At 33.8% G+C, this 16,937-nt stretch overlaps 1 protein-coding gene across 1 annotated transcript; it reads right to left on the bottom strand.

Moving 5' to 3' along the window:
- Nucleotides 1-3,911: 3,911 nt before the first annotated feature.
- Nucleotides 3,912-13,719, bottom strand: LOC132747917 (discoidin domain-containing receptor A-like). Its single transcript, XM_060737447.1, has 2 exons — nt 13,584-13,719; nt 3,912-4,125 (listed from the first exon to the last, which is right to left on the bottom strand). Exons 1-2 carry the CDS (start codon nt 13,664-13,666, stop codon nt 3,927-3,929), a joined length of 282 nt encoding a protein of 93 aa, XP_060593430.1. The 5' UTR covers nt 13,667-13,719; the 3' UTR covers nt 3,912-3,926.
- Nucleotides 13,720-16,937: the final 3,218 nt, after the last annotated feature.

The following is a 16,937-nucleotide window of genomic DNA, read 5'->3' as shown; positions in this document are numbered from 1 at the left end:
GCAATTCAGTGACATAAAAATTTACACAAAAGCGTCACGAATGTAATTTCGAGCATTTACTGTCAGTTTGTGATAGAAAGATTGGCCCAATTTGCATACTTTGTTGTAATCATATATATTTTCAAGCGAATTTTTCATCTTTGGGAAAATGTGCAGATTTAATGAGGGAAATAAATGTCATTCGTCAACTTCAACATACAGAAAAAAAAGCTTTTTAAAACGCAACACAACAACGGTAAACCTTTGCTGAGATGGCAATTATAGAAAATGAAGTTTCAGAGTGTAAAAAAAGCAATTTTTACGACGACGTTGTTCGCACAGTGGCACCGTTCTATTTAAAAAAAAAAACACGCTGAAGCTGAGAACTGTGTCGGGCGGGTAATTAAATTCGTATTTGACTGACCATAAAACAGGAAAACAAAGAGAAATTTTCAAAAAAGACAGTGCTGTAATTGTACGTTTGAAGGCCATATCTCACAATTGTCTGAAATACATGCCTAAAATGCCCTTTAACTCCCAATATTCCTCCAATTAATGTCTTTTTCTCTTCACAAAATACGTCCTATTTCAGAAAAGCCCGGCCGTGCATATTTCAAAAGATTTTTATAATCGTAATGATGAAATGAGCCCTTTTCTTTGTAATGAATTGTCGTCTGGCAAATTTGAGCGTCGTTCTGTGAGTCATAGGGGTTATCTTATTTTTTGTTTGGTTCTGACAATTTGTGAGTTCAGGGGCTTTAATAACCTATTAACAAAATTGGAGCCAAATTCAGGCGCTAAAAAACAGAGAAATTTAACGCGAAGTTAACAATTTTCTTAGAATATTAACACTTAGTCATTGGTTTGACAAAAAACTTTTAGAATTCTCATGAAAATGTGTGCGTGCTTGAGTGATGATTTTGATGTTGCCGCGGATATTCTATTTTATTATTTATATTATTGTTCTTGTTATTTTATTGTTGTATATATTATTTAACATAACTATGTATTTTAAAGATTGTATATTACGCAGGGCACAAGGAAGTCGTTCACCGAAAAATCTGTACCGTTGTTAATGATTTAATAGACCTTTTCGGAAAGTAAAAATAAAGCAAAGTTATTTTTATGTTCTTATAGAGAATAAAAAAGTTGTTAATATTACATTGTGCTGATTTTATAAAAGAATGTTATTATTGTAATGTCACAATGACTCGGCATATTTCCCCTGCAGTCATACATGCGTTCATACCGTCACTCATTGCATTGCAACATGTAATGTAACACGGTATGAACATAACACAAAACAAGCAGTCAATTAAACGCATAACCCATCCATTATATCAAGAAAATTCAAATGTATTCTATGCACGAACGTATAAATAATACAAAATTAAGTAAATATCTTCTTCTATATAACATCGCGCCTGGCAATCGAAGCGAATTTTGTATTATTCCGCCCTAATTAGGTTACGTTTGATTTTTTCTATACGCGGTGCGCTCTATTGGGATTATAGCGGAGAAAAGCAGAATAGGTTCATGTTCCTAATATGGCGCCGGCGTTCTAACGTGTTACCCATATATCATATATACTATGTATAATCAAACATCCTACATGTCAAGTGAGATTTCTCACGCTGCTGTACACAGTAATAATTGAATCAAATAGATTTCGAGCTGTGATGATATATAGGGGAGAAAAAAAGATAGTTTATAACACTCAGGGGTACGCTTTCTCGGACAGCGCTGTCAAACGTTTATTTTTCTAATGCAAAATGCAAGGTTCTCTGAATTATTGAGCAGTCGTATGTTAAAGACAAAATTGACGCGAGGAACAAAGTTTTATTTTCGTGTGACAAACATTAAAATAACTCATAGTATTGAACGTGCTTTGGTTAATATTGCTACTGAACCTAGCCTAGAGGAAAAATATAGCAAAATCAGTCACACACAAAAATGTATGCTACTTTTCTTTTAATTTCTATTTTGGTATGGCTTCCTTAAAATGTAAAAAAAACAAGCAAGAGTTCTGTTGCAAAGCGTGACAAGAATCAAATAGTTCCATTCTAATAACATTCCACTGGAATAATGTGGCAATTTTCAATTAATGTCTATCTAATGGAAGAAACCTTATTTGTCCATTTATTATACAGTATCTCCCGGCATCTAACTTAAGAACACCGCATTCTTAGAGCTTCGTAATTACCGCCAATTTTCTATATATGAAACTCAGATATAGGAATAAAGAGAAAAGCACCGACAGCCTACGCGAGAAATTAATGTCCGTTGAAACGTTAATAAGATTCTCGCGAAGTCACGCGTTATTTGTGTTATATGATTTTGTTTTATAACCACAGGCATCAAAACAACAAATGAACCAAAAGAAACATTTAAAGACATATTTTGAACATTAAGGAACACGTTTTCCTGATATAATTGCTGAATAAGAAATGTCGGTAAGCAAATGAAGTCATGGTAACGGTAAACTGTCAGTCAAAGACCTAATTGCAGTCTACCAAACAATACGAGACCGACATTTTGTCTGTATAACCCTTCATTATAATAGACAATATAACAACGTATGTAGAAAATATTCTATGATTTTTTCGTTAAATCTAAAATTTGGATTGTCTTAGCCTTTGTATTGATACACTATTAAAGATAACTCTTGCCGAGTTCTTCAACAACATCGATCCGCCCGCCAGTTTAGTCCCTTTCCGTCCATCCTATTCGTTCGTTCATTCGTTCGTTCGTTCTTTCACGCATTCTCTAGCTCACTCATTGTCAAATGTGTTACAATACCGTTAAGCTTTGAAAATCACTCTACAAAGCTCTTAAATAAACTCTCAAAATTACATTCGTATCCGGTCTTCCAAATGTGTAACAGTGGTACAAGGCTCATTATATTTAAACGAAAATTGCAAGAATATAATTACCTGCTCTAGCAATCCTTGTTTCAGAAGACAATTAACTTTAATACGTATTCTTCTATAATGGGCTACTTACTTTCCTTTTTGGAGTAGCTCTTTCTTAAACACAGTATCAATCTAGATTTTTTGTCTGATTTGATTTACGATGTTCTCATCAAATTGAACAAACTTGGGAAATAAGAAACTTTTCATTTTTCTAGATGAACAGCTGCCTTCTCTGTAATTTACGGGAGAAAAACTCCGTAATTACATAATTGCTACGAATTGTCTGCAGTTTAAGCAAACAAAGCAATTACCCGGATAGCAGTGCAGAAGAGATGTCTTAAATTCAAATGTGAAAGAAACGAAATCCAGAAGTGCAATTTACATAGTGAAAATTGCACTGAAATGAAATCCTAATGAACTTTCTTAATTCGAACGAAAATTTGCTTGAGGCAAAGAAATTATTTGAAATTAAAACAAAAGCACCATATGAACACAGGCGGCCGGGACTTGTGAGAGAGTTTTGAACAATACGTTAAGAGTGTTTCTGTTTTCTCCGGTCTTCCACACAACACGAATGCCCCCGGAGCAAATAGCGCACTACTTCAATTTAATCAAACAAAATCGATTAAAAATTAAGTTACAGACTAAAAAAAAAAATTTAATGACCTTTGATGTTCGATCCCAAAAGCAGTGTCTAATTTCTTTTAATTATTCATACTGGTTTGAAATTCGGAGAGAAGAAAAACAACTGAGAGGAAATCAAGAAATTAGCAATTTTGAAATGACATTTAAATAATGCCGAAATAAAGTCAACACCAGAAAATTAAAAAAGAATGGCAGTGGGTAATTTAAATAGTCAGTGAAATAATCAAGATTAGTGAAGCTGAGTTTTCTAAGCCAATCATCGCCCCCCCCCCCCCTAAAAAAAAAACGTGCCTTCCCCCCCCCCCCCAAAAAAAAAAAACACACAAACAAACAACAACAACCACCAAACTACTACTCGACTGAGAGTAATAAATGCATGTAATATTTGAATCAACCTTTAAGGTAAGACAGACTAGTTAATAACTGAGTGTATAAGGTTTTACTTACATTTCCATTCCCAAAACGACCTTGAACTTCGACCTTCGTTATGACCATAAGTTTCAGGAGATCAATTTGCAGGTACTCGTACGAGTCTTTATCGACAAGCGCATTAGGACACCAAGCACCTCCACTCTTCTCTTTGCGGATTCTGAGAAAAAACAACAGAAAAATAATATGAGCCGCGTCAGGACAAACAAAACCAACATAATGGGTTTGCGACCAGCATGGATCCAGACCAGCCTGTGCATCCGCGCAGTCTGATCAGGATCCATGCTGTTCGCTATCAGTTTCTCTACTTGTAATAAGCGAAAATCATGGATCCTGATCAGACTGCACGGATGCGCAGGCTGGTCTGGATCCATGCTGGTCGCAAACACACTATGGTGGTTTTGTTGTGATGTGGCTTATATATCTGAATACGTATACAAGAGCAAATATACGTATAGTTCAAACTGATTATAATATTATGTGAATGTTTTCTGTACCGAAAGCCAGACACTTTTTCTCCCTTTTATATCATACAAGTCAGGCCTCCTCCTTAATTATATTTCCGAAAAAGAAAATGTTGCGTTTATCGATTTACAGAATGAAGTGAAAATAACCAGTTTTTGATACTAGTATTTATTTATATAAAATGATACAACGATAGGAAAATTAACACCGTCTGGTTGTAGAAAAAGATAAACTGGTTTCATCATGCCAATTTCCTTCCAATATACAAATGTTTGGCCCATTGATCAAAGTTGGGAGATTTTGACAGATGCCCATCAGGACGCATCTTCTCCAACATACCGTTACTGTCAACATTCAATATACAATCTAATATCTGATAGATTCCCCTCGCAATATGGCCCATAGGAGTTATTCATCTAACAATAATCTCAACTCTACAGAATGATTGACGTGTTTTCAATCACCGAACAATTCCCCGTAATATTAACAATAGCTCCGCGCGCATCTTTTCGCCAAATCTTGCCGCTTCTATAATAGCACGGTAAAAGGAAATTGAATCAAAGTTTGCAATTATGGCTCTCACAGATGTATCGATCGTCTACGACAAAAGTGAAGATTTTGCAAATATTTCTGCGACAATCTCCCCGTCTTTAGATCAATACGATGTTATAATCAAAATGAAGGGCAAACTGTCAGAATAATTCCTTAGCAAACTTGAAATTATCATTTGAAAAAAAAGGAAAGAAGGTCCATATAGAGTGGACTATTTTACTTCTTATTTCTCCGGCTGAATCTGTCCATATTATACTTATACAAGTCAATAGTATTGAGATATTAACGTAACGAAGTAATTACATGCCTGCACACAATACGTACATAAATAATATCTATAATAGAGGACTGGTAAATTGTCTTTATGATTGTCTAAGATGGTCAGTGTGATGAATTTAAGAAGCGATCAATCTATTAAGAGCGCTAGCCACAAAGTTGTGTTTTCGAATTCGCGAAAGGGTGGGTTCCGGAAGCGGGGGTTTTGTGGGGTTGAAACTATTGGGTTTGCTAACACGGGTGTGGTGATTGCTAATGCCTGAAATAATGCACTCGATGTCACCAGGTCTTCAAGGTAAGTTGGTTGCATTAAAGTTATCTTTATAGATGATAAAGATGCACTCGCTCTAGCTCCTTTGTTAAATTTTAACAATATTTATTTCAAATATTATATCTTATAAATTCAACTCGTGTCACATATGTCTGTGAAACAAGTGTTTATTTCATGTGGCAAGTGATAAATCCAGCCAATTCCGTCTAACATAACTTTCCGGATACTTCGTTAACTACAACAAGAATCGGCATTGTTTCTAACGAAAGTTTTTTATTAATACAGAAACCCTTTTCCTATTTAACTTAATTCAATAAATGGCATCCACTGATGACAACACGAAAATCAATCACAGAAAACCATATATGAGAGAAATCGTGTCACAAATGAGAACAGGAAAAACATTTCATTAAAGATCGATTGGAAACTACAGTAAGTAGCTATAGATTCCACGGCACAAAACTCTCCTGGAACAGGTTTCTAAATTACGGTGGTCAAATCCCCGACAGTGTACGTTTAAATAGATTTCTGCCGACACGATGAGTAGATGAGTATCGGAATGGCATCTGTCCTCGGGTAATTGCCATTCATTACAGGAACAAAAACCTTTCAAACTATATAAAAGTCTCTGTGGTGTTGCTAGATGTATTAATTATTGAAGTTAAGTCGATCGCTGGAGCCCAAAGCTGTAGTCAGATAATTGTGAGCGTTGCTGGGTTCAGTGAGATTCAGCCGCACAATTGACTTTTATTGATTGTAATGATCATACTAAAGCAACATTTGTTTCTAAAGATCATTGAAGGAGAGTTTTATGTCAGCAAGAATATGATTGATTGTTTATTTCTTTGAAAGATAAATTAATTAATTGATTGATTGATTGATTGATTGATTGATTGATTGATTACTTAACTAAATTGATCAACACACCGTGCAAACCGAAAGCGCTACATTTACGTGATATTTATTCATTGTTATAGGTGAATTGGGCAATAAGGAATATACTCACATTGTTAATTTGTTGATGGCGCCTCAAAGATGAGATATAAAAGTGGCTCCGACACACCTCGTTTCTAACGTTAAGACCATCTAACCCCGTTAAGTATGCTTAATTAAAGACAACAGAAAAGGCATCAAAGCACGACGTAAGCCTACCGATACAGTTTTATCACGACCTACGACTTTGATGCAGACGTTTTCTTTATTTCTGATGTTTATATTACTTTCACCTTTTTTAGTTCTATGATTATTAAGTACAATCGTCACGCATTTCAATCGGGCTGTTTGAGGTAGGGTTTGATTTCACATAGAAGCTGGGGTAAATATGGAAAACATGCCTTTTCATTTCAAATCACAATAGTGTAAAGACAGTTCAGGTTTTAAGTGACAGAATACTAGTATATTATAATAAGATAATAATAACTGAACAACATTTGTGTAATGATAAATGTGTCTCAAAACAAAACGGATCCTTGGTGTGAGCCATGGTTTGGCTATTATAATTAAATCATAGACTCAAACTCAAATGAAAATAATATTGCTTTTTACACTATCAAGCAAAAATGATCTTATTTTGTTTAAACGCTGAGGATTTGTTTTAGTCGGCATTCTTTCATACATTTTACCAGGACACATGCCTTGATTGAAATGTTAAAATAAAGATTTTTTTCCTGCAATAATTTTATCTGCCTATCTGTGCTTCAGATGTTGCTAAGAATTAAGCCTGGTTCATTATTGTCTATTCACATGTATTCAACTGAACGAATTTGTATAAATAGCATAAGCATTGTGTAATTGATACCTTAAATCTTTAATGCTCATCTTCATTGTGAGACCTCTTGTTTTTCTCTTCGTTAAATGAAGCTATAACGAATGTATTTAGCAAGCTTTTAAAAAATGCAAAACTGCACTGAATACGTCCGCGTGCACCATTGTCTTCCAAAAGAATTCCCATCAATTAAGCATTCAATTCCCCGCAAATAAATACACGAAACATTTAAATAATGAACCGTTAGCTCTCGATATTTCTGATGGTAGTTCTAAGAATAAATTGAGAGTTCTTTTCGTGTGAATGCTAAAATGCAAATGTAGTGCGTGGAGTGATATGAAATATTGCATGCGCACGCATCATACGTTTTAACCTGTCAATGGCGGCCGGAAGACGGATGTTGCCTCTCAATCTTTGTATTTTGAAAACGGAAAGGTGTTAAATTGTCAGAATTTATAACTGAAAGGCATTTTACAGATACGGACAGGTAAACATTAAAGTCAACCTTTTTTATATAATTAATCTGTTTTCTCTCTATTTTCCTGGTAATTCAGTTTGAAGCCAAATCTTTTCCGTGTCAATTTCTCGCTTCTTTCCTGCACACAATCGACCCAAGAGCCTTTGTCAGGATGCCAGTTTCATTTTTAAACTTTTTTTTTTTAAAGTTCAGGCATGTAACATGGTCCATAAATCATAAGAACTTTTGGAGAAAACATGTTCTGAAATATTCGATCAATAGAATTCCTTACTTTTAACCTCATTGCACCTGAACATACTGAAATGCTAAGATTACCGTACATTTTGTGAAATAAGATGATTAAGAGATCGTGGAGTAACTTATTTATTTACTTCTAGTATTTCATGATAAAAGAAAAAGATAAAAGAAATTTATTATGATTATTTTATAGCGTAATAATGCAAAAAAAATCTAAGTTTGTCATCATAGGTGGCTCACCTAGATAAATAAATAATAATAATCAATAAATAAAAGCTATAAAGAGACTTTAAAAAGGAATATTTAAGTATATCTCAAAACATTGTATTATAAACTGAACAATAATGTAGATAAATATTCATATCACAAAGGATGTGTAACGTCCACTAAACGCAGTCACCGACAATATGAAACCACCAGTATATGACCTAATGGTTATATGTGCAAACAACTGTTTATATAGGGTCATATAACCCGCGAGGAATCTTTATAACGAACTTATAATATAGCAAACTTTCTTTTTATAGGGAAAACATGAGAAGAATTGACAACAGCCGTCGCTTCTCATTGGATAATCGTTACGTCTATATAGTTTCATATAAACGTCACGTTTATTCAATGAAAAGCAACGTTGCAAACCATGAGTATCATAGGACTACACGTAAGACACCTAGCAGGGCAACGATCTAAAACATTACGGTACAAGGGCAGGGCAAGGGCAAGGGCAAGGACAGGGCAGGGGCGTGTTTAAGTAATATATTTCTAAGAGTATAACATTAGTAAGATGAAAATCGATTCCTTTTTTAATTTTTATTTCTAATTTTTTGTGAAGCAAAAATAAAACCCTTGTATTAGACGTCTACAAAGAACAATGATTAAACAATTAATTAAAGTCATCATATGGAATTATTCACTCAACAATATTTTAGTAATTTTGAATATTGCTCGCTTTCCAGTCGCATGTTTCTAACTTAAAGTAAACAATTTCCTTCTATTTCTTAAACATCTTCCCAATATAGAGTCTCGTTACATACAAATCGTAATTTCGAAGATTACAGCGGGAATTTGCCTAAAACTCTAAATAATTGTTGTCATTAAGAAAAAGAAATAAATATATCATTTTCTTCTGATAAAATGAAGGTTATTAATATTTTATTTACCTTCCGGTAATATTAGCACGTACTTTCGTGAAATTTCGTTATTTTACGATTAGTTTTAGAGGGGAAACTATATAAACAATTGCACAGAATTTTGGTCATCTTTGAAGACGGTTTTGTATTACTTGACAACCGTGTTTTTGTGCCTGTTATGTCATTACGGAATTTGACGAAATATGACTTTTTCCAACGTTTTATACAAGATCTAGGCGTTACTGGGCTGGGTCCGCTTTTTAAATTGGTTAAATTTATTCGCAATGCTACCACTAAATTATTCATCAAGCCAACTTGAAGACTGCAGACACGGTGTTTTGTTTCAAGTGGGATGTATTATATTCCCTATTATTCAATTTTGAAAGTATTCTTTTAGTTTTAAGAAAATTATAAGCCGTGTAAATGCTAACCAAATTTTCATTATTAAGTAACTTAAAATTATGCTACAATATAACTTGTCTGAGATTTCTTATTTGTTGCTTCTTCTCTAGAGAGATTTTCACTTAATAAGTTGATGTACATAGATGACGTCCTAGTGTTCGAGAGAGTATTATTTTCTGTAATTATTTTAAGTCTTAATGGCGTCTGACTGCTCTGACGTAAGGCGATTATGTGTACTTGCGACGAATTAAGGCTATCAGTTTAAAGTATCCAAGTATGGTAAAAAGTGACAGCAAATTGACAACGAGGGCGTTTCTATAGGCTGACGTAGGTAAACATTTGCCAAGAATATCTGGAAAAGAGGATTAATTTTGTTTTATCCTCTAGCCATATAATATATCACGCTATGGATATATATACATGAAGTTCAAGGCGAAAAGTACATCAGTGATGAGTTTGTATTTTACAAGAAGCACTTCCCCACTATACTGTATTTTGTAAAAAGCTCTTCTCCCGGATTTATCAACTGTTTTATACTCTAGATGTATTAAAAGATTGGAGGACAAAGACCTTCACCTTTGCATTCAATTACACATTAAAGATCATTTTACATAATTAAATACCATGCAGTTGTCGGTGTTACATAACATTTACATGTCGTGAAAATAATCTGTTCTTATTAATATTCTGTCAGGAAGAGATACCCTTGCTCTAATCTAGAATCCATTCAGTATTACGATGAAAAACCATTAAGCAAATTAAATCTGTCTACATCGGACGAGTTTAATTAATTTGTATTTTTTCTGTAATTTAAACGTTCCCGAAGGATACTGACATATCTCGGCAAATATTGACGCCTGACAATATCGATATAACTATGAAAATGACGCTTAATGTGACACGAACTTTATTCGTTGATATATCATGGCATCTTCTGAGAACATTTTATGACTTATTGTATGTTATATCATAGAAATCAGATTGCAAAGGTTTGATTTACTCGTTTAATCATGTCTCTTTTCCATCTAGCCGGTGTGTCACTGCGTGCCGTCACAAGAGCAGACCCTAATTAAAATTACGGTGATAAATGACATAGGGAAACTTTTTCCTACGGTGGCATTTATCTAGTAGATGAGTCATTTATTTACATTAGAACTGCACATTACTTTAGTGTTACGAAACAATTAAGTAAGCGACCTCGATTTGGATTATAGCCATTTCACGTGTTTACTTTCAAAATGTCCCTCCATTTGCCAAGCCTTGCTTTGGAGAGTATACGTTATTTGTATACCCCAATGACCAACAAATACAAAGGGTTGAATATTTAAACATGGCAGCAGCTAACTTAAACTTAGGTGTGCAATGTGATTCTTCCAGTATTTCCGACTGAAAGACTTGGCTTGTGCCCTGTCCTGGTTTTGTTTGGGGTCCTCCTGGGCTCCTGGTCACTGGTCCTTGTTGCTGGGTTGTGTGGGAGTTGTGTTCATTGAACACAACCTTTCCTTGTTGATCTTGTTTATCATATTGTTTGGCATCTGGGCGAGCCATGTGTCCAGTTGCTTGAATAACATATAGGATTGTCTTGTATTTGATACGGTTGTCAAAATATATTCAAAACTAGATGAATTATTTGTTCTACAGATCTTCCTGCTTTTTGAAAAGGAAATATTTATTGTACAGTAAATAAAGATTTGTTTTAATTCACGTCAAGAATAACGAAGGTTCAACCAGAATTAACATTGTGTCGTTCTTTTCTGATTTATGCTCTTATATTCCTTCCTGAAATAAGTTTTTTTTTCCTATATGTACGTAAAAGCAAGTATATTACTTTAGCTTTGTTAATTCTGATCATGCCCCGGAAGACGCCTTCATCCTACAATAAGCTTGTCAAGAAGACACACTTATGGATATTTCTTTTTTGTAATAAAATGACTTAGCAAGCTTCTTTTAACACTTTTTGCCTAATTGGCACTTTTTTCTATTATATTTACAATCACAGATTTTCCCGGCACCTGTCAACACCTCTGACTGCTATATAACTTATGTCTGTAAGTTTTCCACACATCACCAATATTGTATCCTTCCGCGTATCGATCTGCTCGGTCTCGAGGTTTTAATCTACAAGCATCTATGTATGTGAACGTATGAAAAGAGATGTTGCTAACAGCGCTCGTAAAAAAAGATCACTGATTAATTTACTCAACCATAAAACCAAGCGCTTTTCTGTTCAGAATTAAATCAAAGTCACATTCTCGTTACGATCGTGTAAAAAAAGGCCTTTTAACCAAAACAAAATTTCTGGCGTAAACACATAATAATTGTTATTGGGAAAGAATTGTCGCAAGAATTGACATTGAATGTATCAAGGTCGTTTTCATAAGATCAAATCATAAATTGCCTCTTTATTTCATGTAGTGTTTCCAGTGCCATCTGCACAAATATAAATGAAGAGGTCATTAAAAATACAATACAAAAATATATAATTATCCAGAATATATTGAAGGCGTCATAAAATCGAGTAGAAACTGTTCACCTAAACATCAAACATGACCAAGTCTTACATGAGTTGTGAATTAATGAATACGAGGTTTATAAACCTCTATTAAACATGAGCATCACTTGTGCTTGCTCAAACATTGCTACTGAATTAATGGTAGGTCTACTTACTAAAATAGGGATGTAAGCTTTGGAACACTATAATTATTCTTATTCCATCTAAGAGTTCTAACCTTATTAGCAAAAGGTGACACAAGAAGGCTGTATAACAATGGCAATGAATGCAAGTTCGATATTCACCCTAACAGCTCAGTTCAATCATATTGATCATAACCTGTGCTGCCTGGTTTTTTTGTTGTTATTTTTTTTTCTCATTTCCATCAGACAGACAGTGTCTTCTTTTATAACATAGCATCGGTATTTGAATTTCGCCAACGGCATGCAATGCAATTTCCTTTGATGTTCCCTGACGGCCTTTTACGGCAGGAAAAAGTGGAGATAGACTAGATAGAAATGCCCGTATATTGATCAACTGAGTCAAACGATAGGTGGCGCTCTGTTATACCAATATATTTCTCCAACAGGTGTTTATATTTTATTTTCATCCGTTGGCATGGTTACTAATGACAGATTCTTGTAGCAAGGATGTTTAGATCAAATATTTTCTATTTTATTAAGATATTAATAACTTTTGTGTGATTAAAGATTGTGACATTTATCCGTATAATGATGAAATAGATATGTTAGCTTCTTTTATAGCGAACTCCTGGTTTTAATTCTCATACTAATCAGGATATAACACGGTGTTTCAAGGTCAATAAAGAAACTCAAAAATACGAATCTAACCGCCAACGAAACTAACACCGAGACGTATTGCAGAAGCTGTTATGCCTCTAATCTCTGTATATTGTATTTAGCCTTTTTACATATAATTTGATGTTATGTATTAGAAAAAAAAAACTATCTCATAAGACTGACTGTAGAAGACTACCTATAATTACCAGACTTATATTCCAAATACGTGAAACAATAGGTTGCTATGGTTTCTGAAAACAAGCTAACGAAAGTGCTTTTTTTTTCGCTTTTGAAATATTATACGAGCACTTAGAATTACTATAGAAATATATATAAATGAAAATATGTGCTCTCGTATCTCTTTCTCTCGCTTTAGACGAGATTATCTTTTGATTGGTTAGTGCTTTGACAGTTTTGAATCTGTTCTTTTTCACATTTTGTCAGAAACAAAATGGCATAACTGTTAGTTATTTTTTACTTATTTATAAACCGCAAGTCACAAAGATTAAGACACGTGACGTTAACGGGCAATGTGACATATAGCACACTGCTTGTGATATACTGCCCCAGTCTATTATATCCCCTAAAATGTGTGTTTCTATGTTGGATATCGTAATAGGGGAAGTGTCCCTGTTTGAATGTTCTGAATTTTTTTGGCGTCAAAATAGCCGTAAACAAGTCCAACTTGCACTAGTGCGGTTTTAATGGTAAAGTATGAAAGGAAATAAGCTACATGATCCGGTGAACATACCTAGAGTTTTGTGGTCCGACAGATCTATAGTCGTGTGTTGAACTAGCAGTTATTCTGTCGTCTGTTATACGGCCATCTTCCATACCAAGCTGGCTTTTACATTGTTCTGAAATCAAAGAAAATATTACATGACCATATGTTGGCTACAACATGGGTTAACCCTTAAAACAGCTACACTGCACCCCACCCTTACCCAAGAAAATAAATATTATATATAATAAAAGGAAAAACTACTGGCGTTATAATTATTATTGCTTTTATTATCATTATTATTATAATGATAATTATTATCATTATCATAAAGTTATTATTATTATTACTATCATCATCATCATCATCATCATTATCATCATCATCATTATTATTACTTTTTTATTATTAGTTTCATGTATCGCTTTCATCATGTTGCATACCGGAACTACTTTATATCAAAGAAGATAGTGCCAATGCATTTTTGTCTAAGTTTATGTAAGATAAGCCGGAAGTTTAAGGACAATAAGCATGTTTCCAAGGTTTTATCATTCAGGCTGTAAAAACTGCACTCTTTATTAACTCGGATCTACATTATCGTCTGCAAGCTGACTCATTCGTTTTCAGCGTCCATCACGTGACAATTTGAAATAAAGGAAATTAAGACAATCCCATTAACAATAAAATGAAGTTATATATCTGTATTAAATCGAACATTCTGGATTAATGCAGAATTAGAACTGTTTGTATAAAATGCCAAGTTTGTATTTTTGTGTGGCATTCATTGATTCTTGTCACAGCTATTGCGCAATATAAGATTTTATTATAACATTAATGTTTTATCTTAGCCAGGTCATTGCCAGTAAAACAATGCTATATTGTTTGGTTTTCTTCTTGTTTTTTACTGTATAATTTGAGTACATTCATTTAAACTCGATTAATTTTGCAATTTTGTAGGAATTACATTAGATTCTGATAGGTACTAAATAAAGGAATCGTGGACCGTAGGTGTTATCAAAGTAAGGTTCTAGCCCACTGTATCTTGGTTTAGAGGCAAACACATTTACTGCTACACCATTTTTATTATTATCATCATCTTAATTACATTAATATTACTATTAATAGTAGTATTATTATTATTATTATCTAATTATTTTTATGTAGTGTAATACTAGTAGAAAACTATTAACTATATTTATAATTCAATAACTATTTTCCTTATAAGTGTACTATATGTACATGGCATGCTTTGTTGTAACAGATATGTGATATTGAGGTACAGATACGTGTAAAAACATGTAAATAAATACATGAAGATGTATGTTTCTTATACAGAAAAAACAACAACAACAGAAAACGTGCAACATCTGAGGAGAAACGAATAAACTGTTCGAATATCTATCGTACAATAGAGGAAATCAATTTGTTTAAAAGCTAACATTTTCTTAGATTGATCACTGGCTGAACATTGAATTGAATTAAACTTTACTGCAGTTATTTTCATTGAGTGAGCCGCGTCACGACAAAACCAACATAGTGGGTTTGTGACCAGCATGGATCCAGACCAGCCTGCGCATCCGCGCAGTCTGATCAGGATCCATGCTGTTCCCTATCAGTTTCTCTACTTGTAATAGGGTTGGTATGCGAACAACATGGATCATGATCAGACTGCGCGGATGCGCAGGCTGGTCTGGATCCATGCTGGTCGCAAACCCACTATGTTGGTTTTGTCATGGCACGGCTCAAGTATGTTTTATTTTCTTATATTGAATTCACAATGAAATATGAATATAGATGAATAAAGATAAATAAGTTAATATTATGACGTCAGTGGAGATGAGTTTACTAAATGACCCTTTTCTCTATGTTATATAAGAGGTACCACGTGACACTTTCATCGTAAACATGTATTAAAGTGACAATTGCGAGATCTACTCTAGCTGATAATTACGACTAATTAATTTCTCTAATAAATTATACAAGTTCAAAAAGAGAATCAGGGATTCAAAGTAAAATCTACTTTAGTAATGATTTCGCTTCGATTACGTAGATAATTTATACTGCGTGTGAAAAAGCCACGAATCACTGTTCTATCAGAATAAACTTTATGTCAAAGACTTTGTCATTCTCCTAAGTTGATAATTTACATTCAATTTCTATGGAGAGCGACTGATGTTCAAAGTATCCGTTATCTCAAATGCAGACGACAAAAGATCTGAAAGATCTAAAATTGACGCTAAATTCCCTATCAGACTTCAGATATTTACCATACTAAAAGACGCAATGGTGCAATTTACGTACATCTGATCAAATTAATGATATCAAAATTTCCTCTCCTTATCTTCTGCCTATATAAGTTCAATTGAAACGTAGCAGTTCTCGATAGAAAACAACAAAATCTCGTTTCATACGAGACTTCATGACAGATACATCTCTTGATATGTTAATTTCATGATCCATTACACTGGCAACGAAGCAGACGACCGGTATAATTATCATACCGTTCAACGCTACACAACTGTATCACTAACTAACATACCAGACCATACATACAGATGCACGGCATTGTAGCAGAAAACTCTTTAAATCAAAATGTTTGCAAAGATATTTTAGGAAGCGCAATAAAAATGTCGACTTGTCTCAACAAGTTGGATAATTAAAATCCATCAAAAGGTGTACTCAAACATGCTCTAATATTCAACGAAAAAATTTTATGCTGAAGTATACGAAGAACGTGGCAAATTTAGCTTACTTACTCAATCCTTTCAACTTTAAGTCCTATGAGGAGGGGGTGAGGTCTATTTGCCGTAAATACTGATAGGCAACATATATAGCGTTAATAATATTACAACTATGTAACAATGAACAAAATTATAATGTTTATATACGTGTAAACTTCAATACGTTTGATTTCATCTACAATTAAAATCAAAATTAAATAGGACTCAATGTAATGGATGAAAATGTTGAAAAAAAAATGTGATTGAATGCCAATCCTTCACTAGTTTCCGTTCTGGATGTTTGATGGACATAACAATTTTTTGCCTGTAAAGTTTATTCCGATATATTCAACGTTTATACCCATACAGACTTCACGTGTTCTTATACAAACTATTGTTTACAGTAAGTAATCAAATTCATCGCAGACAGATGCTTAAATACACTGTGTAACGATGGAAATTTGAAACTCTAAATGAAAATAAAAAAACTGCAAGCCACATGTTTAACTTTCCTAACAATCTCTCCAAAGCGTTAGAGATGAGAATTAAAACACAGATGGCGATACTGACATGCTGAAGGCAAAAACTCCACTCACAACCAGATGCAATTCAATGTATTTTTAACAATGTAGCTATTAAGAAAGCTAAATGTCATTTCCGTGGT

This window comes from Ruditapes philippinarum, unplaced genomic scaffold (genome assembly GCF_026571515.1).
Source record: "Ruditapes philippinarum isolate M1 unplaced genomic scaffold, ASM2657151v2 ctg12734_1_1_1_1, whole genome shotgun sequence".
Taxonomy (NCBI): domain Eukaryota; kingdom Metazoa; phylum Mollusca; class Bivalvia; order Venerida; family Veneridae; genus Ruditapes; species Ruditapes philippinarum.
This window is presented reverse-complemented; position numbering and strand designations above follow the sequence as displayed.